This window comes from Mustelus asterias, chromosome 25, assembly GCF_964213995.1.
Source record: "Mustelus asterias chromosome 25, sMusAst1.hap1.1, whole genome shotgun sequence".
Classification (NCBI taxonomy): Eukaryota; Metazoa; Chordata; class Chondrichthyes; order Carcharhiniformes; family Triakidae; genus Mustelus; species Mustelus asterias.
In genome coordinates, this window is record NC_135825.1 from 13005051 (window position 1) to 13032868 (window position 27818).

Sequence of the window (27818 nt, forward strand, 5' to 3'; positions counted from 1 at the left end):
GGAGCACCTGGAGGAAACCCACACAGACACGGGGAGAACGTGCAAACTCCGCACAAACAGTGACCCAAGCCAGGAATCGAACCTGGGTCCCTGGCGCTGTGAAGCAGCAGTGCTAACCACTGTGCCACCCCCTTCCTTCTATAACTAAGCCTTCCTTCCGTAACAGAGGAGCAGGCTGAAAATAGCCAGCTGACAGTCCGTATGGTGACTTAGAGGAACAAACACTGGACAACTAATGTCAGAAGTGCACACCAGCTGTAGTAGGATCTGTGGTACCTCGTGACCCTTCCATTCCACAAGTGATAAAGGGTCTCTCAGAATCTATTTCCTATGGTTGTTTCTAGTTCACTTTCTGCCCTTGCATTTTATTCTTTGAATAACTCTTCACTTTCCACAATTCGCTATAAACATTCAGATGCTTGGTTTAAAATGACCTTACTATAAAAGAGAAAAACAAAATCTAAAATTAAGGCAGGCTTCTCATGGCCACATGACTGTCCTTCCTGTTTCTGCAATAGCCTTGAAATATAAACAGGATAATGATTCAATGGTCAGAACCACTTGACATTGTGTCAGAGCAGCAGGACATTGCTTTGCAACTATGATTTCCACAGCACCTCAGGACGGCACTCCCTTGTCATGGTAGCACAGTGGTTAGCACCGTTGCCTCACAGCGCCGTGGTTCTGGATTCGACTCCAGCCTCGGGTGACTGGTTGGAGTTTGCACGTTCTCCTCGTGTCTGCGTTGATTTCTTCCAGGTGCTCCAGTTTCCTCCCACAGTCCAAAGATGTGCATGTTAGGTGGATTGGCTATGCTAAATTGTCCCTTTGCATCCAAAGAAGTGTAGGGTAGATGGATTAGCCATTAGTGGAGGGAAGGGCCTGGGTGGGATGCTCTTTTGGAGAGTTGGTGCAGACTCAATTGGCCGAATGGCCTCTCGCTAAAGGAGATAGCAAACCTTTCCCTATAGGGAAGAAGATTAGAGAGCCTGCAAATAGCCAACAATGCTACGAGTGCCAGTAACTGCATCAAAGTCACTATTGGAAGAGGCTTGCGAATAATGTTTGCTTTTTATTTTGTTGGCACAAGCACAGCTCTCTCAGTTCTGGAGAAGAGACTTTCAGGGTTATGGACGTGGAAATTTGCTGACATGAAATTTCACTGCACAAGATGAACCAGGACACGTACCACATGCCCACCGGCCAGAAAATATACAGATAATTATTGTTGCACCCCTCAATCATTAAAATGGATTTAAAAAGCATTGCAAAACAGGGCAAACAAATTCTGAGCTCAGTGTCATTTGGATGAGGCTTTGATGTACGTGCTAGTTAGATGTTTATAAATATTATTGAACGACAAATCCACTCGCTAAGGAAAGATAAATCTTTTACATCCATATAAAGGAGGGAAGAGTAAATTCTGCACACTCTCTTCATGGGAGGAAAACAGCAAAAATATGTTGTGTAAACAAACCGGCGATGACTTGAGGAGGAATTAACATAGTCACTTGCTTCTTAAATTTGTCAACATTAAAACAATAAACTACACTTACGTCCCATGAAAAATCCCAAAGCACTTTATGACCAGTGAAGCGAATTATTGCTTCCCATTGAATCCCCACAGTGCAGAAGGAGGCCATTCGGCCCATCGAGTCTGCACCAACCACAATCCAACCCAGGCTCTATCCCCATAACCCCACACATTTACCCCGCTAATCCCTCTAACCTACGCATCCCGGGACACGAAGGGGCAATTTAGCATGGCCAATGCACCTAACCCGCACACCTTTCGGACCGTGGGAGGAAACCGGAGCACCCGGAGGAAACCCACGCAGAGAACAGGCAAACTCCGCACAGACAGTGACCCAAGCCGGGAATCAAACCTGGGTTCCTGGAGCTGTGAGGCAGCAGTGCTAACCACTGTGCCACCGTGCCGCCCTTGTGCCCTTCTGTAGGAAAACAGTATTATAAATGTTAAACCTGCAGCTTTTCAGAATCAATAGTTTCTAACTTTTCTTTTTAACCTGATGTCCATTCTGTTATTACCTTCATAAAGTTGCAGAAGCACCAACACATTTCTGCTGCAGTAGGTGAGCAGTGAACAGAGAAACAGAAAATACACTGGAACACAGAACGCATCTGACCTTCGTGACTGACAGAGCCATTAGTAAAATCTGCTGTCATCAATAAAAGATTTGGGTGAAAAGGTCATCTTGAAACAGTGCCATGATCAAAGTTTAACAGGATACTTCCACAGTTTGATCTTCGGTCTCAGACCGTTGAAGCCAGGTAGGTACAGTGGCTAGCCTCACAGCACCATGGACCCGGGTTCGATTCCCGGCTTGGGTCGCTGTCTGTGCGGAGTTTGCATGTTCTCCCCATGTCTGCGTGGGTTTCCTCCGGGTGCACCGGTTTCCTCCCACAGTCCAAAGATGTGCTGGTTAGATGTATTGGCTATGCTAAATTCTCCCTCAGTGAACCTGAACAGGCGCCAGAGTGTGGCGACCAGGGGATTTTCACAGTAATTTCGTTGCAGTGTTAATGTAAGCCTACTTGTGACTAATAAACTTTACAAGTCAGACAAAACACGACAAATGGAAAAACACAATTACACTTTTTGGATGGGTGAAAAAGACAACAGCGCGCAAAACATAATGATTGTTTAGGAGACCTTTATTAAGGTTAAAGACATTTTTCATCTACTACTCTTCATAGTACAGCAATGAAAAAGGTTGTATGCAATAGAAAATTATCAAATAATATGTAGAGCAATATGTATTCTCTACTTTGAATATATCAAGTATTTCTTTAATTCGCTGAAATGAAGACTCTACATTGCTAGTTCACCCAGCGGCCTTTTAGATTTTTCAAGCAATTGCCTTATCCTCTGAGAAATCAGGCTGATAACAGTGAGTAGCACCAGTTAAGGAACTACACTACTGCTTTTTAATTCTCTGTAAATGTAATACCCAGTTCAGATAACAGCAATGACTTTGCACTTGGACAGAGGTTATATTATAGTACAGCGACAATATGCTCCTGTTTCAATCGTTGTCGTTATGGAAAACCACAGCGATTAAGTTCACCCATGGCAGTGTTGTTTCCCCATCCACATCTCCTTTTGTCTTCAGTGACTGTGTTTTATATTCAACCAAAATACAGCATACACCAATATATATATATATAGATAGATACAGTCCAAACTTTTCAGGGAAGTTTTGGTCACTAAGTTCACAGTTAACTTCTAAAAACCTGCAGAACTGTTAATAGGACTCTGCACTAGTTCTGGTACTAATAGGTTTCTTGCACAAGCCACAAGGTTTGCGTAATTCATACGCATTACATGTGGTAATGAAACATAAATCTTTTGCCACAATTAAATTCACCCACATAAATGGGCTGCTACCAGCAAATTAAGTAAGAAGTCTCACAACACCAGGTTAAAGTCCAACAGGTTTATTTAGAATCACGAGCTTTCGGAGCGCTGCTCCTTCATCAGCTGAGAAGGGGCCGCGCTCCTTTTGGAATCACGAGTTTTCAGAGCGCTGCCCCTTCTCACCTGAAGAAGGAACAGCGCTCCGAAAGTTCGTGATTCCAAATAAACCTGTTGGACTTTAACCTGGTGTTGTGAGACTTCTTACTGTGCCCACCCCAGTCCAATGCCGGCAGCTCCACATCATAGCAAATTGAGTGAGTTAGCTGCCCGTTTATTATCGTATTAAATCCATTACCATTTAAATCAGAAAGGAAAAAAAACATTTCAATGTGAAGAGTGTACAATACTTCAAAGAGTAGAGATTTTGTATTGTGAAAGTTAGTTTCTAGGAATTGCCTTAACTGCATCCATTTTTTTCCTTCTATAAAAGGAAGAACCGGGGGACAAAATCAAAATGTTTTATCAGGAGCTTATGGGAAGAAAACTTAATTTTAAAATATTCTGAACCTTTTAGTTAATAAACGGCTGCAGTGAACCACATGGTTGGAGCGTACAGCAAGATCTTTACAAACCCAGCATTGTCTTTTGTTACTGTTTTAGTAACACAAGGGTGATGACCCCCAGAAGCAGCTATATTGGATGGGTAACAAAGCAAGTATCAAGTCCTTTTTAATGTTATCAGAATGCTGTAGAATATGCAAGACCAATGGATTTCTTTATTCAATTTTTATATCTCCTTATAGTTAATAGGTCTCCATTACGATTTGATGTACCAGTAACAGAAACACCAAAACCAATTCAGTTCCCCACCTCTGCTGGCTTTATGAGCACATCTGACTGTAATACATTAATGGTGCTTAATAGGAAAATGGTAATTCTACAGAGCCCAAACTCCAAAAAAACTGATTTCTCCCAACTCTTAATATTTTAGTCCATCTTCCATAAGTATTTAACCTGGATTTTCACTGAACTACTAACTGATAGGGAGTGTATAATTTAGCTGCTCGTAGTCAGTGTTGATGATCTTCCCAAAAACAACACGAGAATAAACTACCCTGAACACCCCGCTGCAAATATATACTCAAGTGGAAATCCTTCCTGTTCTTAACCTTGACTATAATTATTTCTAAAAATTCTTAACATTCAATTAGAGCTAGTTCGTCAAGTTCCGCACATATTCATTCTTTGGGATTCTCTACTCCAGAGGGCTGTGGAAGACCAAGATCGATAGACTCTTTGACACTAAAGGGAATTAAGGGATTTCAGGAATCAATACTGAAGTGCAGCCATGAGGTTATTGATGGAGGAACTCTCCAAGATGTGGCTTGGTGTACTCCTGTTCTTATTTTTTAGGTTCTTACTGCATGAGTGGACAAAACCCAACGGAGTCAATGTTCATCGAGTTACCATCACACTTGCTTAGGAAGAGTTTAGGTGTCGGGAGGTCAGAAGAGGTGGACAGGGTGGGGTGTCGGTATGGATCAAAGGATTTTCCAAGTGTGCACCAGACAGTGCCAGTAAAACTAAAGCCTACACAAAATCTTCGTCACTTAAAACACTATCAAGGTGGATTCCCGTGCTACAGATTGTATCTGCTGCAGAGGATTATTCTAGCACATGTCACTTCAATGCATTGCCTCCCAAGCTGTGCTTCTGCAGAGCTCAATGGGAAAGGACTGACTTAGTTCATTTGCAAATACCCTCGGGTAAATACTCTTTAGTTAGGGCAGGGGACACTGAAGAACAAATTGTTTATCATTTTCCTGGTTCATGCTTTAGTTCTACACCACATAATTAAGCTAAAGCTGGGGAAAAAAAGTCACAAACACAAGAAAACAATACCCTATTTCGTAAAGCATGAACAAATTTTAATACAATCTTGCCATCTTGGGATTTATGAAGAAAAGTACCGATTATCTCGAAAGAAGATTTTAACAATACTTTAGGAGTCAGCTGAAAATCCTATTAGTCCTCAAAATGAAAAACTGTGCCTGTCTGCTGGCTCAAATATATGAATGGAACACACTCCTTTCCCAGTTGTATAGATTAATGAAAAACAGTCTTCTAAGAATCGTGAGATTCAGACTCACACTATAGCGCATGGTGGCACAGTGGTTAGCACCGCTGCCTCTCAGCACCAGGGACCCGGGTTCAATTCCCAGCTTGGGTCACTGTCTGTGCGGAGTCTTTATGTTCTGCTGGGTTCCTTCTGGGTGCTCCGGTTTCCTCCCACAGTCTGAAAGACATGCTGGTTAGGTACATTGGCTGTGCTAAATTTTCACTCAGTGTACCCAAGTCTGGCGACTAGGAGATTTTCACAGTAACTTCATTGCAGTGTTAATGCAAGCCTACTTGTGACACTAATAAATAAAACTTTATCCACAAAGCGTATCCTTTTATGAACAAGGACTGACTTTTGGGCAAGGTTTGATGGATGGTGGGTTGCAGAGAGGATATTCAATGAGAATACTGCCTTGTTGTCTCTGAGCACCATTTGTACAGTCACGATTGGGGTGGTCGGAAACCCTGGAGTTTTCCTGCCTTTCCTCTGCCACACTCTTGGCCCGGGGAACTTCCTGCACCAGATTTGCGATGCTGCCCTCCTGCTAATGCTGTTACCATTGACAATCCCCCTTGATCTGTCTTTTGTCTGATTATCACCTAACTTTAGCCCTTGCCATTCATCACTTTCACTATTTGCTCACTCCTGCCCTCTCTACCCCATCAGTGTTCTTTCCTTTTGTTTTATTTTTCCTTCTTCTGCAGCTCTGCACGGGGGACATGGTGGCACAGTGGTTAGCACTGCTGCCTCACAGCGCCAAGGACCCAGGTTCGATTCCCGGCTTGGGTCACTGTCTGTGTGGAGTTTGCACATTCTCCCTGTGTCTGTGTGGGTTTGCTCCGGTTTCCTCCCACAGTCTGAAAGACGTGCTGGTGAGGTGCATTGACCTGAACAGGCGACAAAGGGTGGCGACTAGGGGAATTTCACAGTAACTTCATTAGAGTGTTAACATAAGCCTTACTTGCAACTAATAAATAAACTTTAACTTCACTTGCTTAAAAAAATCTTTAACACCTCCCCATTGTAACGATGTTATCGAGACAGTAACTCTACCTACTGTGTCCGCAGATGCTGATAAGCATCTGCAGTTTTTGTGGACTTTATTTTGTTTTTATTGTGGGTTTTGGGGTGTTAAAACGTTAGCAAAAATGCAAGTTCTAGAATTTGAGGTCCCCAAGTTTGTGAAATTAAACACGAGTTTACAAGACACAAGATACAAACTCTACAGACCCACAGAACAAGCAGCAGCTGCCCAAGCTCATTTGCACCAGCCATACTGCAAACAAATACAGTGAAACCCTTTTAATGCTAATACTCTGCCTGTTAAAAATGATTTGGACTGTGATGGGATGCCCTTGTTAAAAAAGGATCTACCAGAATTTCCCATTTCTATATGGAGTGGTGAAACTTAAGGAGCCGGTGTACCTATCAATTTTCTCTCCTTTCCTTATTTATTCCGGGTATCATAGCAATTTTGTGAGAAAAACAAATTATAGGCAAAGCAGGTCCACTTATCCCCTCCTATGTATGAACGTTGTTATTCACACTGCACATTTTAAGTCTCACACTATCAGCATTCATTAAATGTTAAACCTCACTGGGCAGAGGTTTAGTTACCAGCTATTCAGATGGTATTTTTGGAATTATATAGCTGAAGCTGGTATTGATGTGGGATTTCAATGGGCTTATCAGATAGCCCCGCAGACATAGCATGTATATGCGGCATTGTGGCACAGTGGTTAGCACTGCTGCCTCACAGCACCAGGGACCCGGGTTCAATTCCGGCCACGGGTGACTGTGTGGAGTTTGCACGTTCTCAGTGTCTGCGCAGGTTTCCTCCGGGTGCTCCGGTTTCCTCCCACACTCCAAAGGTGTGCGGGCTAGGCTGATTGGCCTGCTGAATTGACCCTAGTGTCAGGAGATTATGAGGGTAAATATGTGGGGTTACAGGAATAGAACCAGGGTGGGATTATCATCAGTGCAGGCTCGATGGGCCGAATGATCTCCTTCGGCACTGTAGGGATTCTATGCATGACAGAGGGAGAAATTGGTTAGACCCGTTAAATTAATGGAAGTTGGAGCTACAGTAATTGCTCAGTTCACATCACTATGGTCAAGAGTTCCCAAGCTGAAAGCAAGGCTGGTCCTCTAAGGTTTCCTACTTTACTGCCCAGGGCAACACGCATCAGGCTTCTCAGCAACTATTCTCTCATCACTGGCAGCAAGATGATGCATTACTGGCAACACTTCTCTTGGTTTTCCCTACCCTCATGATGCAGCGCCCAAAAAACAAAATGCACTGCTTAGCAACTCGAGCAAGATCCAACAATCCTCTCCCCACCGAGGAGATACACAAGATTGATATCCAACTGCTACAAAGGCATAATTGATTCCAAACTCTAGATTCCTGATCTAGCAATTAGCTTGGCTACCATTCCAGAACAGCATCAAACAACCCGTCTATTCTTGTGGTGATGTCTACATTCACTGTGCGTGTGCGCACACAGCAAGGAGGGAAATCTAGGAAAACTAAACACACAGATTAGTTACAGAAAACTACAGGATGGTGAGAACACTTTATTGGAATGATTGGGTCAAACCTTTCAGGAAAGGCAAAGCAAATTTATTCAAATGCGTTCAGAAAGGGGACCGGATCAATGCCCAGCCTGGTGTGAGAAATTGGAAGTATTGGGTTTTTTTTTAAAACGCAGCAAGTTGTTCTTGATCTAGAACATGCTGCGCAAAATGAAAGCAGATTCGATAGTAGCTTTCAAAAGCAAATTGCTAAATACTTAACAGGACAACTTTTGAAGGGCAGTGGGGAGTGTGAGCGAGGGACGGTGGGAGTAATTGGATAAAACTTTCCAGTGGGCTAGTACAGGTAGGATGGTCCGAGTAGCCTCTCTCCCCAGTACGATCTATGATTCTATGAAGTCTGCATCTCAAACCAAACCAAGTTAGTTTTTTGCCGGCACTGCTCCGAACTGAGGCAGCAGCAGTTTTGAAAATATTGTGTGGGAGATTTTTATTTCCCCTTCTTTCCTAGTTAGCAATCTAACTTTAGACAAACGAACATGAGGGGTGGGATTTTCCGGCTGCACTCACCCCAACACCGGAAACTCCCCCCCCCCCCCCCCCCCCCCCCCACCCCTCCCTCCCCTCCGCTACAATCCCCATGACGGGCGGGTTGGGGAAATTCCACCCAAGGTGCCAGGGACTCAGAGTTCTAATGCTTCTATAAAATGAACAAAAATCACCCAGGTGAATTCCCAGAAGACAACACAGAAGCAATGTTCGATTGAAAAATCCTTCATGTTTCTACAATGATTTTTAAATTCTTTATTAGTTTTTCTTTAAAATATATCTTTTTCCACATTAACTGGAGTTGAAGTATTTTCTGGTCCCACTGTTGTGAGTGTACAACCAACCTCAGGAGGCTCAAATGGCATGGAACCCACAGTATTAATAGAGGTCGCCGGCAAGAATCCAGTGCTTGTTCATGGTCCACGAAAAGCATTTGCAAAAACAAGAGGCCCTTATCACAGAAAAAATACATAATCACGGAAATGTTTCGTTCGTATACAGCAAGTGTCTGTGGAAACATGAAGCCACCGAGACACAACCAGAGGTTCGTGCATATCACCACAAACTCCATTTGGCACAATCTTATGACAAACTGTCTCTAATATGATTCTGTCAAAACCGTAACCGTCTAGGATTAGAATACTGACACCTTAAAATTACTTTCCCCTGTTAAACCAGCTTCGAAATTTCAATCGCCTGATTGATAATGATTTGTTTGCGTCCTGAAGTGTAACATCGAGTGGCGTCAACGTATTATGAAGCGCGTAAGTAAGGCCTAGCATTGCATGAAAAAGAGAGGAGAACTCAAATTCTGCACGAACAAAGCCATTCACATTTTTTTTTTTTGTTTCTGGCTACACAGTGATATTTACAACTGTTTTAGTACTGAATCGGGTTAGTTTAAAAGTTGATACTCGTCACATATTACAGTCAGCGCTGATTCCTGAAAAGACACTGGTATCAATAAAACTGTGTTGGCAACGACCAAATCTGGTTCGATTGCCACCAACGAAGGGCTCTTTTTTCTTTAAAAAAAAAAGACATGTAGTTAAAACAAGAAAATCCTTTGGAACATTTTGAACCGAGCTTAAAGCTCGGGCCTCGGACTAAAACAAAACAGGAAACAACAAAGCGAACAAATAAAGATCATTTCTTTTAAATTATTACAGTACTACTTGTTTTCACGTCAATCATATACAGGCTCAAGTGATTTCACAGAGACTGTGCAGCCACAGTAATAATGTGACAGTTACATCTCCCGGCAGTAAATTAGAAAATCAAAACACTCATTTATAATTGGAGTATAGAAAAAGAATATGCAAGCAAAAGACCAGGCTGTTAAAAGGAATAAGATGCCTAGGAGTGCAGAAATGCTCTTCAAATACATTTAGCGAGCATTTAAACTGCTAGGCTGGCTTCTACTATACATTCTTCTAGAGGTTTCAGACAACTTGGTCCTTCTTTCATTCATTTTGGTTCTGCTCCAGCTAATACCTGCAGGGAGGGAAAAAAATGCTCCGTGTAAAGAAGAGCTTGCTTGACTATTCCATTAATGGTCAGACCTGTTTGCGTTGACAGTTTAAGAACAGTTTCCGCCTCAAAGGACAAATAATTGTACATACTATCCTACTCTTTACGCAAAAGGTTGTTCCACTTAACTAATCTAAACAATGATTTTTTTTTTACTACAATCAATGGAATATTGACCATCAAACTATTAATGAGGGTGGCACAGTGGTTAGCACTGCTGCCTCACAGCGGCAGGGACCCCGGTTCAATTCTGGCCTTGGATGACTGTGGGGAGTTTGCATAGAAATAGAATCATAGAAACCCCGACAACGCAGGAAGAGGCCATTTGGCCCATCGAGTCTGCACCGACCACAATCCCACCCAGGCCCTACCCCCATATCCCTACATATTTTACCCGCTAATCCCTCAAACCTACACATCTCAGGACACTAAGGGGCAATTTTAGCATGGCCAATCAACCTAACCCGCACATCTTTGGACTGTGGGAGGAAACCGGAGCACCCGGAGGAAACCCACGCAGACACGAGGAGAATGTGCAAACTCCACACAGACAGTGACCCGAGCCGGGAATCAAACCTAGGTCCCTGGAGCTGTGAAGCAGCAGTGCTAACCACTGTGCTACCGTGCTGCCCCGTGTATGTTCTCCCCATACCTGTGTGGGTTTCCTCGGGTCTCCTCCCACACTCCAAAGATACGCAGGTTAGGTGGATTGGCCATGCTAAATTGCCCCTTAGCGTCCCAAGATATGTAGGTTAAAGGGGATTGGCGGGTAAACACGTGGGGTTATGGGGATAAGGCCTCTGTCGGTGAATCGGTGCAGACAGCACTGTAGGGATTCTATGATAAAATACACAGGCTGTGTTTGTATATGAATAATCTATGTAGTAATATAGGGCAATTGAAACACAACACGGAGGGATCGTCAGCATCAAGATAGTTGCTTCTGTTCAAATGTAATGCTCTTCAACAGATAATTTCACAATAAGTTAAAGTGAATGGCCCTGCATTGTGTGTTCATTTTTGTACAGAAGGCAGATTGTACATTGTAACTCCATGTTTCCATCAGTTTATTTATTTGCGTTAACACTTGCCACCCTCTGCAATAGGATTCCCACTTGATGAGGTGTTGAGTTATGAGGAGAACCTGGGCATCAGGTTTCATTGTAGACTTGGTATGAGTTACCGAATCAGGCGGTTAAAGTTCTTCCGGTTCAGGATTGCTGATTAACACCAATGGCTTCGGATCCTAAATTGTGGATTTAGCCAATATAAAAACAAATTACTGCGGATGCTGGAATCCCTTTCTCTTTGTGGATTCAGCCATTGACAGTGTGAAAGTCGGGGGGTATTTGAAGGGAAGGGTCTCATTCATTAAGTGTGTGTGTGTTGAGCTCCCTCTGGTGGCTCAGTTGGTAAAGGCAGCAAATGTGAGGCTGATTATCTGGATTTCTGCCAATTATGCAGCACCCCACATCGGAAATCCAAGTCACAGCAACAATGAAAGATTCACACCCACAAAGATACGAATAGTTCAATGCTCTTGCAATGCAAGAATTCTGGGCTCAGAGGAAACTTAGCTTCTTCAAGTTAATACTATTAAGACTAACTCTGCATGGTGAATCTTAAAGAATTCCACTGGATACATGCACTGATGTTAGGGTCCATTATAAAAGACGTTTACCTGTAGTAATTGGGTTTGAAGGGTCCATTTTTGTTTAGGCCAAGATATTTTGCCTGATCATCCGTCAATTCTGTCAAGTGGGCATCAAAGGTTGGCAGATGCAAACTGGCAACGTATTCATCTGTGAGGAGACAAGATATATTTACAAGCAGATGCAGGAAGTGTTGAGTAAAAGACTTCAAGTGACTTTGGGGACTCAGACGATTGTGTTTCCTAATTGTTGACTGAAATACTCATCAGGGAAACATAAATCTGTGAAACTTTCACCAGAATTTTAACTCATTAGTGCCACAGTAGCAGTATATACAATGCATAGTTATTAGTAATTATTGGGGCAGCATGGTGGCACAGTGGTTAGCACTGCTGCCTCACAGTGCCAGGGACCTGGGTTCGATTCTCCAGGTTGGGTCACTGTCTGTGTGGAGTCTGCACGTTCTCCCCGTGTCTGCGTGGGTTTCCTCCGGGTGCTCCGGTTTCCGCCCACAGTCTGAAAGACGTGCTGGTTAGATGCAGTGACCCGAACAGGCGCCAGAGTGTGGAGACTGGGGGAATTTCACAGTAACTTCATTGCAGCGTTAACGTAAGCCTTACTTGTGACTGATAAATAAACTTTAACTTTTTAGAATTGCAGTCTTCCCACTTCTTTTCTATCCAAGATGCAGCTCTACAATGGCAAACACAATACTACGTACCCATCTTTTTAGGCAGAAGGTACACATCCTGTTTGTAGCGCCCCTCAGGAGCATTGTAGAGCTCAATCAGAGCCAGCGCCTGCAAAGAAATCAGAACAGATTTGTATGTGATAAACAGGATTGATATTAAAACCAGCTCACCTGGGATTTTCACTTTTGTAAAACATCATTTAAATTTTAAAAGCAAAAATGCTGCAGATGCTGAAACCGAAAATGCTGGAAAATCGCAGCAGTTCTGACAGGACCTGTGGAGAGAGAATAGAGCCAACGTTTCGAATTATGACGACCTTTCGTCAGAGCTCTGATGAAGAGTAATCCAGACTCGAAACGTTGGCTCGATTCTCTCTTCACAGATGCTGTCAGACCTGCTGAGATTTTTTTCAGCATTTTCCGTTTTTATTTAAATTTTGCTGATTCTATTTCATCATTGTCCATTTAACAAATGTCGCGCCTTGGTCATTGCAACATGAGAGCACTGGTTCTTGTGGCAAGGAGACCAGAGATCTGCTAGTTCTGACTGATTTGATTTATTGTCACATGTATTAACATAGTGAAAAGTATTGTTTCTTACGCGCTATACAGACAAAGCATACTGTTCATAGAGAAGGAAATGAGAGTGCGCAAAATGTAGTGTTACAGTCATAGCTAGGGTGTAGAGAAAGATTAACTTAGTGCGAGGTAGGTCCATTCAAAAGTCTGATGGCAGCAGGGAAGAAGCTGTTCTTGAGTTGGTTGGTACGTGACCTCAGACTTTTGTATCTCTTTTCCGACGGAAGAGAGAATGTCCGAGGTGTGTGGGGTCCTTAATTATGCTAGCTGCTTTGCCGAGGCAGCGGGAAGTGTAGACAGAGTCAATGGATGGGAGGCTGGTTTGCGTGATGGATTGGGCTACATTCACGACCTTTTGTAGTTCCTTGCAGTCTTGGGCAGAGCAGGAGCCATACCAAGCTGTGATACAACCAGAAAGAATGCTTTCTATGGTGCATCTGTAAAAGTTGGTGAGAGTCATAGCTGACATGCCAAATTTCCTTAGTCTTCTGAGAAAGTAGAGGCTTTCTTAACTATAGTGTCGGGCGGGGGGGGGACCTAAAAACTTGCTTTCAAACTCACTTAACAGGGCCGTTATTACTGGGCAGCTGTACAATGTTTTAGAGATAGAAAACACTTGTTTATTATTTCTAACCCGTTTTGCCCCAAGAGGTGAGTGAAGCTATCACTTGGCTGCAACGTAACAGACAGGATACACGAGACGCAGGTCATTCGGAATGAAATACCAACATCAGACTGCAAGAGGTCTCTGCTGTGCTGCAATCAATTTATTTACTGGAGTCCTCCATGTAGCCACTTACCTGAGTAGTTGCTGTGATTGAAAGCACAAAAGTGGGAACAGTTGAACAGCTCAAGTTTAGAAGGCGACCCTTAAGCAAAGGAAAAAGATAATTTATTAAACTGGCATTTTAAACCGTACGCCGATTTTCACTGAACACTATTCCTCAGCTGCTCGAGTGGATGAGTGAGTTACTGGCAAGCAGCATTCTACAGAAACACAAGCACAGAAGGTCTGAGCTGCTGTTACAAAGCCTCTATGTGGGCAGCAGCAAGTCATCTCCTCCCTTGCAATAATTTACTCCAAGTTCCAGACAATCCCTGAAAACGATCCTATACAAGCCCCACAATGTCGTCAGTTTAATTACAGTGCTTTCACTTCTCACTTCACTTGTTTCCCGGTCCCAAATTTGGCAACGGAATCCAGGCCAGAGGAAGTGCCCTCACCCTTTTTGCGAGCTTCATCTAATCCTACCCTACGATCAAGTTGCTAGGAGGCAAGCTTGTGGTCCAAACTGATCCACTTATTGATCTTTCCACCTCTCCCTTTGGAGACTCACTTGGCAATTGAACAAATCTGGAGCTTTAAGCTCGTGGTTTATATTCTGCGAATCCTGCAATGGATGGGTGCCTGTCCACAATGAAGGCCTGGCAGCTGTGATCACACTTTCTATTTTTTTTAAAAAACATACAAAAAAAAGGGTGCCTCAATCCTGAGGCACATTCCCAGTCACTCATCCACCTCTCCCGATGATGGTTAGCCATCCGCAGGACACACTCATTGATCTGGCTGCTTGCACCCGCTGTTCTTAATCGCTGGGGCTCCTGAAGCAATCTGTTAATTAGCCACCTCCTGGACAACTGTACAGGCGGGCGAACCATCAGGGTCAGAATCCGGACACAGTCTGCCTTTAAAACCTAAATTACTAAGATTCTGCCCTCAGTTGTTGCTGTTTTCCCTTTTATTTTAGAGTCATAAAGTCATAGAGGTTTACAGCATGGAAACAGGCCCTTCGGCCCAACTTGTCCATGCTGCCCAGTTTTACCATTAAGCTAGCCCCAATTGCCTGCGTTTGACCTGTATCCCTCTATACCCATCGTACCCATGTAACTGTCTAAATGCTTTTTAAAAGACAAAATTGTACCCGCCTCTACTACTACCTCTGGCAGCTTATTCCAGACACTCACCACCCTCTTTGTGAAAAAATTGCCCCTCTCAACCATTTTGGATCTCTCCCCTCTCACCTTAAACCTATGCCCTCTAGTTTTACCGAAAGGCTGTTTGAATAAGCTACTGGAGGGCTGTCTACACCAACAGGACTACAGCCAAACACTCAGCACCTTCAGCAATGGAGAATCATAGAATCATTACAGTACAGAAGGAGGCCAATTGGCCCATCGAGTCTGTACCGACCACAATCCCACTCGGGCCCTATTCCCAAAACCCCACACATTTACCCTGCTAATCCCCCTTACAGTAGGGTCGATTTAGCATGGCCAATCAACCTAACCCGCACATCTTTGGACTGAGAGAGGAAACCCGGAGCACCCGGAGGAAACCCACACGGACACGGGGAGAATGTGCAGACTCCACACAGACAGTGACCCGAGCTGGGAATCGGACCCGGGTCCCTGGAGCTGTGAGGCAGCAGAGCTAACCACTGTGCCACCGTGCCGCCCCAAAAAGTTAATATCCATCTCGTCATTCCCAGCAGCTTTGTACTCGCAATATTATCATCCCCAATACTGGCATTAAGCTGTCTTGAACTTATTCCTGTCCAGATTCTTGCTCTGGGAGCAGAATGAAGTGTACAAACCTCTGCTAAAAGCACAACACGCTTCCCATCAGGCCAAATCACATGATCAACTTGAGATCGTACACGCTCCCATGTCAGTTCTGGAGTACGTAGGCTGGCCTGCAATAGAGATTTTGTAATGATAAGCAGATAGGAATATTACAAAATAAAACCATTGGAAAAACAAGCAAAAACAAAAAATTCAATTTTTGCGTCCAGCTACTTGTATTCAAAATTAATTCATATTTAGTTTAACTAATAACTATTCTTAATTTAGCGAAAGCTTTTAACATGGCAAGTTCTGAAGCTAATTATTTTTGGAATGCAAGTAGTATCGGACACTTGCTAAACAAAGGTTACACAGGATTATAACGTCAAGTAGCATCACCACTGTGCTACATGCAGATTACAAACAGAGCCAGCATCCATTAGACTCTTGAGTAGCATCTCGCAGGTCCACAACACCCACCGCCTGGAAAGGCAGAGGCAGCACACCATGTTCCTTCGTCCTTGCAGAGTTGGGAACCCAGTAGCTCTTTCACCCGCAGCCGTTTGGGCTCTTAAAGGGAAATAAACTTGCAGGTTGGCAAGGATCGAGTTGGGGAGTTGGCCTGACTGGAGGGAGAGGGAGCTGACTTGGACTTAAATGGGCCAAATGGTCAGCTTTTTAATGCTATGACTCTTTTTAAACCTCAAAATAGAAGGGGCCATTGGCATGGAGGTTCCACAAGCGTGCTATCTATTTTAACCCCAATCCCCTGCGACTTTAATATTTTTCTTCAGGAGTTCAATGCCTCAGTACAAGTTTGTGATAACATTTCCTTACCACATCAATTTCGGTGTTAGAATGCCCCATGTTGCAGACAATACAGCCATTCTTCATCCGGTCTAGCTGTTCCCGAGTCACAACATTTTTGTTACCTAAAAATAGGACAGATTCATTTTTAAAAGGAAGTACACAATATGGAAGAGCAGTCGTGGCCATCTACAACGCAAATACAAACTAGAAAGTGATTCACAAGATGCATCATTGCTAATAATACCCAGAGTGTTCATTCACAGCTGGTTACTGGGGAACATGAATCAGCTGCTCTGCAATCATTATAACAATCACTAAAATAGTCAATCTGACAACATGACATATGTCACAACGCATCAATCTCCAGAGTGCACTGGACACTTGCTTCTGGTAACAAAGCAGAAGAAAATTTTAATTTAAAAAGGGAAAACAAAACAAAAAACACAAATTTCAATCAATTTGTAGTTTATTTTTTTTTAAATCATTTGCTATCGGTGCTTCTCAAACACTCACTGAAACAGAGTGCCAGAACCCTGATTCTACCAGCGTTAGGTTGGCACAGTGGTTAGCGCTGCTGCCTCACAGCGCCAGGGGCCTGGGTTCAATTCCCGGCTTGGGTCACTGTCTGTGTGGAGTTTCCACATTCTCTCCGGGTACTCCGGTTTCCTCCCACAGACCAAAGATGCACGGGTTAAGTTAGTTGGCCGGCCATGCTAAATTGCCCCTTAGTGTCGGGGGGACTAGCTAGGGTAAATGCATGGGGTTCGGGTCTGGGTGGGATTATGATCGGTGTAGACTCGATGGGCCGAATGGCCTCCTTCTGCACTGTAGGGTTCTATGATTCTACCAGAGTCGGATATAGGAGTGTATTCAATTCACATCTAAACAGTACATGCAGTAAATTAATCTAATATTTGATTCACCTCTGTCACGGTCTCATTTTTTCCTAAATATATTTTTCAGTATGCCACTGTTTTTTGCGTTCCCCCACCCGATAACTCATTTCAAAGCAATACTGGCAAGCACACTAGCTAGATTGGGCTGCTATAATTAGGATGGTGTGCATGCTGTAACTACATCTGTTATCTCTCTCTTTCCAGTACCTGTGCAGGTAATGATCAGATCGCCCTGTCGTACAACTTCATTCAGTTTCATCACACGAAATCCGTCCATACTACAGGGGGGGGAAAAAAAAAGTTCTCAATAAAAATAAGACAGTAAATACCTTTGTTTTTTTTTGCTTTTGACACAAGGGTCAAGCTACTTACAGTTTAATCAAAAATCACCGTGAAGATTCTGATGGCACTGACAAAGAGATAAATCTTATTTAAATGTTAACCCATGGTCTAGTGGCTTTAAGAGGTGGAGATCCAGACAGTTTGCCTCTTTATTCAGTTTGGTTAAATGGGCTGAATATTAACATACAAACACAAGTAACAGAAACAAGAGCAGTACAGTCAATAAGGGTTGCCCTTCTACAATCAACTCCACTTTCCAACCCCATCCCCATATTCCTGGATTCCTTTCGTATGCAAAACTCTCTCGATCTCAGTCCTGAATATATTTTGTTGCCCAAACATTCACTGCCCTCCTGGGTAGAGAACCTTCAGCGAAAAGAATTCTCTTCACCTCTACCCTAAACGGCAAACTTCTAATCCGGAGACGATGACCCCCCTCGTTCTATCCTCTCCAGACAGGGGGAAACCAACCGCCTCTCAAGCATTTAGATGAAAGCAAAATACTGCAGATGCTGGAATCTGAAAGAAAAACAGAAAATGCTGGAAAGTCTCTGCAGGTCTGACAGTGTCGGTGGGGAGAGGATAGAGCCAACGTTTCGTGTCGAGACGGCTCTGACGAAGGGTCATCTAGACTCGAAACGTTGGCTCTCTTCTCTCCCCCACAGACGCCGTCAGACCTACTGAGATGTTCCAGCATTTTCTGTTTTTGTCTCGAACATTTACCTGGTCAATGAGGTGAAACCTTAATCTTGCAAACTCCAAAGAATACAGACTAATTTGACTTGAACTCTCCCCATTTCTCATTCCAGGAATCAATTTAGCGAACCTTTGTTGCAGACTTTTTAAAGGCAACTATATCATTTCTCCGGTAAGGAGACAAAAAGGCACACAGTTCTACAAGTTCAGTCTCACCAAAAGTTCTATATAATGCTTGAAAGACTTCCATATACTCGCACTCCAAACCCCTTGCAATAAAGCCTACATAGCATTTGCCTCCCTAACTTGCTTGTTGTACTTGGAGGTTAACTTTGCAATTCACATACATCACCAAAAAGTAAAAGTTCTTGAACCAGAGTAACTTGATTGATTCGACACCGTTAATACCCGAGGGATTATTTATCAGTTAAGTGCACAGAATTGTAAGCTCTTCATAATAATTTGTTTTGTCATCTGCTGAATGATTGGTTCAATATCACCACAGGATTAAGTCAATTTGCTGCACAATTTGGAGGTCACTAAAAGTATTCGCAGATGAGCTGTTTTGTTATTTTTAAAACTTATTTTCTCCCTGCCAAGTTTCTCTCTTTTCCTCCCGAAGCCACTAATTGCTGGAGGGATGCAACGCCACTGGTCAGTTGCCTCCAGCAGTATCTCAACTGACCATTCTGAGGGATCGCTGCTGGACATAACTCACATTCACAGCAGCAGTCACTGGATAGTGACTAGGAACAAGAGCCAGCGATGATTGTTTTGAGCCACATGACTGATGATCAGCAAACAACATGGAGGGGGAATTGAACTGAGGAAAATTGTGGCTAGGCAGAATTCACTGAATCAGGAGGAGATTAACTTGTCCCTTGTGGGTGTAGAGTGGAGGGGAAATGAGGTTCAGTTTCCCTTCCTCTACACATGAGGCAGCACGGTGACACAGCGGTCAGCACTGCTGCCTCACAACGCCAGGAACCCGGGTTCGATTCCCGGCTTGGGTCACTGTCTGTGCGGAGTCTGTACGTTCTCCCAGTGTCTGCGTGGGTTTCCTCCGGATGCTCCGGTTTCCTCCCACAGTCCGAAAGATGTGCTGGTTAGGTGCATTGGCTATGCTAAATTCTCCCTCAGTGTACCCGAACAGGTGCCGGAGTGTGGCGACTAGGGGATTTTCACAGTAACTTCATCAGTGACCAATAAATAAACTTTTAACTTTACATGCGTGTACACATCAGTTCTCCCCGCCCTCCTCTCATGCCATGCCCAAAAGCAAAATACAATGGCAATGATTGCTCCAGTTCCTGGCTAGGGAGTGAGCCGAAGCCAAGTTATTCAATCGAAGTTAGAACCTTGTGTTGGGTCCACTTTATTTGCTTCAAAGTGTTTAAAAGGTCTTCTCTATTGTAGACTCACGGTCGTGTAATTTATAAAAGATTGACTTAACACTGCTGTTGGTGCATCCATCCAGCATGACAGACCAGAAGATTCGAGGTTTGATCACCGGTTTGTGAAATTAGCTGGCGCCTCCCGGTATGAACACTAAAACTGACCTACCTATGCAGGCATACGGAGAAAGGAAAGCAGCAGGACTGATATCTGGTGACTAGAACCAGTAGGACATTGATTTTAGGCAAGGTTCCAGTTTTGATGTCCTGACTGATCAAACTACATGAGGACTCTCAAATCTTCCAGATTCAAATAGTTGATGAAGCATCCACAAAATGTCAAAAAATCACCAAGGAGTATGAATGATGCATTGAAGTAAATATATACATGAAAGAATCCTTCTTTCCTTTGTGCAATATCTGCAAAATTACATAGGGCGGGATTTTCTGCTCGACTTCCCAACCACCCTCTTCCCCCACCAGCCCAGCCCCGCACTCCACCACACCCCACACACCTCACCAACCCACTACACACCCCCCCACCTATTGTTCAATTATGAACCAAACTAAAAAACAATCAGATATCATATTTCTCAGAGGAGAGCATCGCAAAAAGATAGTTGGCTAAATAGGACAGAAATTAATCCCTAACTAAGCAGCCACCATATCAGTTGCAAAGAAATAAAACATCCGACATATTCTCTCGTAAGTACATTTTGCTCAGCTTCATCTTAAGGGTTCTGCTCAGTTCCCTTCGCCTTCTGAAAGACTTACTGGTGAAGTGAATTGATCCGAACAGGCGCCGGACTGTGGCGATTAGGGGAATTTCACAGTAACTTCATTATGGTGTTAATGTAAGCCTTACTTGTGACTAATAAATAAACTTTACTTTGATAGCTGAAGTTTGAGCATGGAGCTACAATAAGCTTTGAAAATGATCTTACCAAGCCTGTAAAGCACAAATGGGATCAATCTCCGTCACATACACAATAGCACCCAGGGCCTTCAGAGCAGCACAGCAACCTTTCCCAACCTAGAAAAATATATCAAAAGATTTGCATGATTGAGTTTTTTTGTCCTCTACAATCTTTCTCCTCGAGGAACAGTAAATGTGATCTATGGAATTCCGTTTGGCTTGCTGCAAACCATTTCAAAAGCAAAGTTCAAACAAAATTTTATGCTGCTGCAGAGAACATATTTTTAAAAAATCACGAAGGATAGAAACTTGAAATGAAGATTGAAAATACGGGAAATAAGCAAACAACAGCCATTAAATATAGCACACGGCAGAGAAACAAGCCATTCAGCCCAACTGGTCCATGCCATCCCTTTTTCACTAACCTTTCTACTCCCTTCACTCTCATAGTTTACCCACCTTCCCTTTAAGAACATTGGAATGAGAAAGACAGGCTAACATTTCAGGATTTGTGACAGGTTTTGCAATACTTCTTCTTTAACAATTTACTGACGGCATCTGTTCATTACTTTCAAACAGCCATTTCTCTTGAACCAACATTCTGAACAACGTTATTAATGCTGGGTTCTTTCCCCCCTAAATTCAAAACCAGTAAAGCAAGATTCTTGCTATTCTGACGATTCCCCGTGCAGTAGTTAGCTTCCACATCTGCAGCTTTGTCTGGATCCCTAGGTAGGACTGACAGGTACAATGTACTTGCATTCATCATTCTACCCAAAATGGAAAATAAGCAAAAGTGGGACAAGCAGCATTTCATTCTTTCTGTACGATGTGGAGGTGCCGGCGTTGGACTGGGGTGGGGCACAGTAAGTAGCCTCACAACACCAGGTTGAAGTCCAACAGGCTTATTTGGTACCACGAGCTTTCGGAGCACTGATCCAGGTGACAAAGGCTCACCTGGACTCGAAACATCAGCTCTTTTTCCCTCTTCAGAGCCAGACCTGAGATTTCCCTGCATTTTCTCTTTTGGTTTCATTCCCCAGATACATTACAGTTTGTTCAAGCAACAAGCAGCTTCTCTACAGGAGATAGCAACAGCCTTCATGCACACATGGGAACGTTTGGAAGAGGCTGGGCAAGTTCTTCAACATTCAAGTGCATCCCTCACACCAATAACGTAATTTTGGTTACTTCAGTTTTGGATTTGCAAGGAATATATGTGATACATGAATCGTTCTGCTATCTCCTTGTGATGGATGATCTACTGGCAGAAGGAAGCCCACTCTCAATACTTGCACAATAACAGCTTGTTCAGAAGTCAGAACACTTGTTCATTTTCATGCAATAACTGCCACAGCACCAGCAACACAATCCAAATCAATGCAAATATGCTCTCAAGACAGCTTACATATCAAATAGCCAATGATCCCATATTTCCTATCATTTTTTGATTTATTACTGTCACATGTATTAGCATACAGTGAAAAGTATTGTTTCTTGCGCGCTATACAGAAAGCTCTTTCTCTTCACCCTATCTGTAACTGCATCACTATATCCTGCACCCTATCTTTTCCTTCTCCCCTACGTACGGTCTGCTTTGCCTGCATAACGCACAAGAACTAATACTTTTCATTGTATTCCGATACATGTGACAATAATAAATCAAATTAAACTTGCATAGTGACCACGCAAACATTACAAAAATCAAGATCAGTAATCTGAAATGAATGGAATTTAATAATATTTCAATTGGACTGTAAATGGGATTATAGAACAAAATATAAAAAGCTATTAGGTGAATTAAGTGTCCATTTATTTACATAAGTATTGGGGGATAGCTTGGACATTACCTCTCCGTATCCACACACTACCACTTGCTTGCCACCGAACATCACATCCGTTGTTCTCTTTAAGCTGGCAACAGAAGACAGAAGCAGATGATGAGATTCATAGCTTATGAACTTTGTCAGAACAGCTGATTTGTAACTTCAAGCAAAATAACGATTTGAGATCCAACTTTTTTTTAATACAAATTCCTCTAGGCACACCGGCAGCTTGTGTTAGTTAAGGAGCTAAAAGGGAACTCGCTCCCCTGACAGCAGGAGCCGTTGACATTAGGGGGGGTGCAGCAGAATGGATGCCGAAATGGCCCATGTCCCCGAGCTAGGGAAGGACAACAAAACTAGCAAAGCAGCAGTTCCTGCTTCTGATACCTATCCAGTGAGACGCTTGCATTTGGGATCAAGCACAATGCCAACCAGCCTGTCCATAAGCATAACGCAAGCGCTCATAAAAATATAACTGCTTGGAAGGTCAACTGAAACCCGCAGAGACACATCCGCCAGCGGAGAATCTTCAGGTCAAGAGAGAAGCCAATAGCTAGGCATAGGGAGAAAGTGAGCCATGTCACAGCACGGTTTCATTTCAGAGCCTGAATTAACAAGAGTTCAGGCCTTCCTGGCAATTTTTCAATACTTTGTTAGTTTTAACAGTTGCTTTATTGCAGCGTTACTGTCACCATCCCATATATTTTTGCAAATATTGCATACAGGAAAGGAGAATTCCTTCAAAAGCTAAGTAACTTTTGTTTTGGTAATGAAAGAGTTTATATTTATATCTATATATAAAGTTTTGATGCCCTGGCTGATCAAACTACATGTTGACCCTGGTACCTTCCAGATTCAAGTGGTTGATGAACCATCCAAAACATGACCAAGGAGTATAAATAATGCATTTTTCATATACCCACTGACTCAACCTGTCCAAATCACGCTGAAGCATCTCTGCAACCTCCTCACAGCTCACCCTCCCACCAACAACTGTGCATCATCTGCAAACTTGGAGATAATACATTTAGTTCCCTTTTCCAAATCATTAATATATGTGAACAGCTGGGATCCTAGCACAGATCCCTGTGGTACCCTACTAGTCACTGCCTGTCAAATGGAAAAAGACCCATTTATTCCAACTCTTTGCTTCCTGTCTGCTAACCAGGTTTCTATCCATCTCAAGACACTACCTGCAATCTCCAAAAGAGCATCTTACCCAGCCAGGCCCGCCACCAAGGCATTTACCATGGCTAATCCACCTAGCCTTACATCTTTGGACGTTAAGGGCCAATTTAGCATGGCCAATTCACGCGACCTACACTTCCTTCAGTAGGTAGATAAAGCCTAGCTCAAGGAGCATGTGCAGCAATCGGAGACTGAGAATCATCGAGTAAGGGCAAGAAAATACATGTTATTTTATGCATAACACAGAATCCCCAAAATGAGCCGTGATCACGACGCACAACCTGCAGTGCCAACATTAACAGAGTAAAACAGGCTTATCCATTCTGCAAGACTTTTCTTGTAGATTTGTAAGAAATTGTGTTTTGGTTAGAAACGTGAAGACACGCTTCTGCTGGAATTGAAAGGGTGACATTCGCAAATTACACACACCAGTTATGTATTTTTTTAAACTTTCCAAATAAAAAAAATCTAAATATTGTATTCCTCACCCGTCCAAGATAGACTCCCTGCAGCAGTAGAGGTTATCAAATTTTTGTTTGGTAACAGAATCATTCACATTCATCGCCGGGACGCAGAGCTTGCCTGCTTTAGATAACTGATACAGTCTAAAATAAAACAAAGTAAACACAAAACCTTAATGCATAACCTTTTTCTCTAATCTTTGAAACATGTCAGGGATATATTTTATAACAGATGCTGGTGATATGCGGTTGATACATCAGATTTATCCTGACTGTCAAAGTTGCTTTCTGGAACCTGTGTACATACAAGAGTGCATCCACACATTGCAACACAATATAATGTTAAAGTGCCGATGGAATTTATCTCTTTCTAACTGTGGCATACTGGATTTTGCCTGGGGTTTAAGTTTTTTTTTTGAAAAGGTATAATATTTCTTTGGTGCTGAATTCATTTTTTTAAAAAATAAGCTAGCATGTTAAAACCAGGCTGTGTACAATACCGATGTGCAGCATTAGGTCATTTAAAAAGAGGGTTGTAATGCACAATCTCAAACATATTTTCCTACTGCAGGAAAAGGCTTCCTCTAACACCTGAAAAGTCATGGATCATTTCATGAGTGAGGCAGCTGTGTACACTTAGCTCAGGTAGTTCCACGAATGCCCCATGCACCCAAATCAAATTCTCAACCTCAGGGTACTGGTCCAACCAAGTGCTCGTTTAGATGAACAATTTATCTTGCATATTTCACAGTTCATAGAGTCCCTACACTGCAGGAGGCGGCCATTCAGTCCATCAAGTCTGCGCTGACTTTCCGACAGAGCATTTTACCCCAACCAAACACACACATTTACCATGGTTAATCCCCCAAAGCTACATCTCTTGGGGCAATCTAAAGGAGCAACTCACCATGGCCAATGCACCTAACCTGCACAACTTTGGACTGTGGGAGGAAACCGGAGCACCTGGAGGAAACCTGCGCAGACACGGGGAGAACATTTAAGAGGACCTTTCTTGCTTGCTCTCTCACGGACAAATAAAGAAAGTTTCACAGCACCAATAATCCGTTTGAATTTTTAAAATCTGAATGAGCCTCGCTTCATAAAATTTAGTTACTGAAGGTCCTGTCTATTTTTTTTTTAAAGAGAATGAACATTTTCTTCGCTTCCCATAAAATTTATTTATTAGTGTCATAAGTAGGCTTACATTAACACTGCAATGAAGTTACTGTGAAAATCCCCTCGTCGCCACACTCTGGCACCTGTTCGGCTACATGGAGGGAGAATTTAGCATGGCCAATGCACCTAACCAACACATCGTTTGGACTGTGGGAGGAAACCGGAGCACCCGGAGGAAACCCACGCAGACACAGGGAGAACGCGCAGAATCCGCACAGTGACCCAAGCCGGGAATCAAACCCAGGTCTCTGGCGCTGTGAGGCAGCAATACTAATCACTGTGCCACTTTGTCACCCGAATTAGGGAGTAAAGGAAAAGTGATTGCAAACTGTATACTGCTCATCATGTAATTGAAACGTTGTGTGTTGAAAGTGTGGCTCGTTTTGGTTACACTTTCAGTTTGGATACAAGGATTCACCAAATGGCAAGAATCAAATTTCAGTCTAAAGAGTAGAAGTTTTCCATTACAATTTCCCGGTTGTGCCATCATTTATCTAGATCCTGGATACATTATGCTGTATAGGGGATCCAAGGTTCACTTAATGGGCAGCCAGTATTACTGTGCCCTTGAGGATCCCTGGCAGAAAACTGAAAAATAATGGCACTCAAGGGGTCAAAGGTTAAAACTCCCAGATACTCAGTTTAGGTATCTGAGAACGATTTGAAATTATTTGCTTCAATGGTTGTCATAATGTAGATACCAACAGGAAGTCAGTGAGGCTGCCTACTCTCAGTGAGGAACACTTGCCTTGATGTGAAACCCAAACTGATTTGTGCTTCAACTGAAAACGCATCCTTGATACAGGAAAGGCATAAGCCCAATAATTAATGATGTGGATCCCAGATGTTCGTAAGGAGGACTTTGCGGAGTCGGCAGGCATTGGACTGGGGTGGGCACAGTAAGAAGTCTCACAACACCAGGTTAAAGTCCAACAGGTTTATTTGGTAGCACAAGCTTTCGGGGTGCTGCCCCCCCCCACTCACCTGATGAAGGGGCAGCGCTCCGAAAGCTCGTGCTACCAAATAAACCTGTTGGACTTTAACCTGGTGTTGTGAGACTTCTTACTGTGCCAATAAATAAGTGAGAAATATATATAGCTCATCTAGGAATGTAGCACTAGCATACCATGATAAATGTTGCCTTTGGCAAGATACACAGCTCAGAAATGTTGAGTAGAGATCGTCTACACTCAAGAACACAGTCCCTTAGGAATAGTGCCTAAGCTTCTCTCAGCATTTCCACATTGCAGGAAAGCTGAGATCAAGATCACCCATGTGGAAAACAACAGCATCAGCTTCTATCCCAACTCACGGAGTTTGCCAACAATGGTAAAATCAGCCCCGTCGACTTACGAACATTTGGGGGATAGTGCCAAAACTGGGAGAGCTGTCTCACCGATTAATCAAGCCTGACATAGTCAAACACATGGAACCATACCTTAGAGTGTCCCAGACACCACCATTACCATCCCTTGGCATGTCCTGTCCCACCAGCAGGGCAGTCTCAGCAGAGGTGGCAGCACAGTGTTATACAGTCAGGAGGGAGTTGTCCTGGGAATTGTCAACATCAGTTCTGGATCCCATGAATTCTCATGGCCTCAGATCAAACATGGACAAGAGAACCTCCTGCTGATTTACCAGGTACCATCCGTGCCTCTCAGCTGGTGAATCAGTATTCATCCATGTTATACACTACTTGAAGGAGGCAAGGGTGCAGAATGTACTCTGAGTGGAGGACTTGGCCAACACAGACCGTGCTGGCCAAGTCCTAAAGGACATAACTGCGAGACTGGATCTGCGGCAGGTGGTGAGGGAACCAAGAGGGAAACACATACTTGGACTTATACTTATCAACCTGCCTGCTGCAGACACATCTGTCCATGGTAGTATTAGTAGACATGACCACTGCACAGTCCTTGTGGAGACAAAGTCCCATCTTCACACTGAGAATACTCTCCATCGAGTCGTGTGGCACTAACATCGTGCTAATTGGATAGATTTCGAACAGATCGAGCAATTCAAAACTGAGTAACCATGACGCAGTGACAGTCATCAGCAGCAGCAGAATTGTACTCAACCACAATCTGCATCGCAAGGCTTGGCATATTCCCTACTCTACCATTACCACCAAGCCTGGGGATCAACCCTGGTTCAACGGGGAGTGCAGGAGGACATGCCAGGAACAGCACCAAGCATACCCAAAAATGGTGTCAGCCTGGTGAAGCTATAACACAAGACTATTTATATGTCAAACAGCAAAAGCTGCATGGCTAAGCGATTCTACAACCAATGAATCAGATCTAAGCTCTGCTGTCAGGCCACATCCAGATGTGACATCGAGGTGGACAAATAAACAACTCACTGGAGAAGGCTCTATAAATTTCTCCATCCTCAATGATGGGGAAGCCCAGCACATCAGTGCAAAAGGTGCTGAGTTGATGACCCATGTCAGTCTTCTGCTAATTCGATTAGCTCCAGGTGATATCAAGAAACAGCTGAAGGCACCAGATACTG

At 43.3% G+C, this 27818-nt stretch overlaps 1 protein-coding gene across 3 annotated transcripts in view; it reads right to left on the minus strand.

Annotated features, from left to right (window-relative positions):
- Nucleotides 1-9617: 9617 nt before the first annotated feature.
- The window catches only part of ahcyl1 (adenosylhomocysteinase-like 1), a 103978-nt gene continuing 85777 nt past the window's right edge, over nucleotides 9618-27818 (minus strand). For 2 of the 3 annotated variants that reach the window (XM_078242140.1, XM_078242142.1), the window contains exons 8-17: nucleotides 24156-24272; nucleotides 22504-22567; nucleotides 20682-20770; nucleotides 17513-17583; nucleotides 16437-16531; nucleotides 15632-15730; nucleotides 13838-13906; nucleotides 12489-12567; nucleotides 11797-11917; nucleotides 9618-10079 (exon numbers count right to left, since the gene is read on the minus strand). In XM_078242140.1, coding sequence (XP_078098266.1) covers nucleotides 10073-10079; nucleotides 11797-11917; nucleotides 12489-12567; nucleotides 13838-13906; nucleotides 15632-15730; nucleotides 16437-16531; nucleotides 17513-17583; nucleotides 20682-20770; nucleotides 22504-22567; nucleotides 24156-24272 — 811 coding nt within the window. In that variant the 3' untranslated portion in view covers nucleotides 9618-10072. Of the gene's footprint in view, nucleotides 10080-11792; nucleotides 11918-12488; nucleotides 12568-13837; nucleotides 13907-15631; nucleotides 15731-16436; nucleotides 16532-17512; nucleotides 17584-20681; nucleotides 20771-22503; nucleotides 22568-24155; nucleotides 24273-27818 lie in introns of those variants that run through there. The other variant, XM_078242141.1, reaches the window with a different exon arrangement.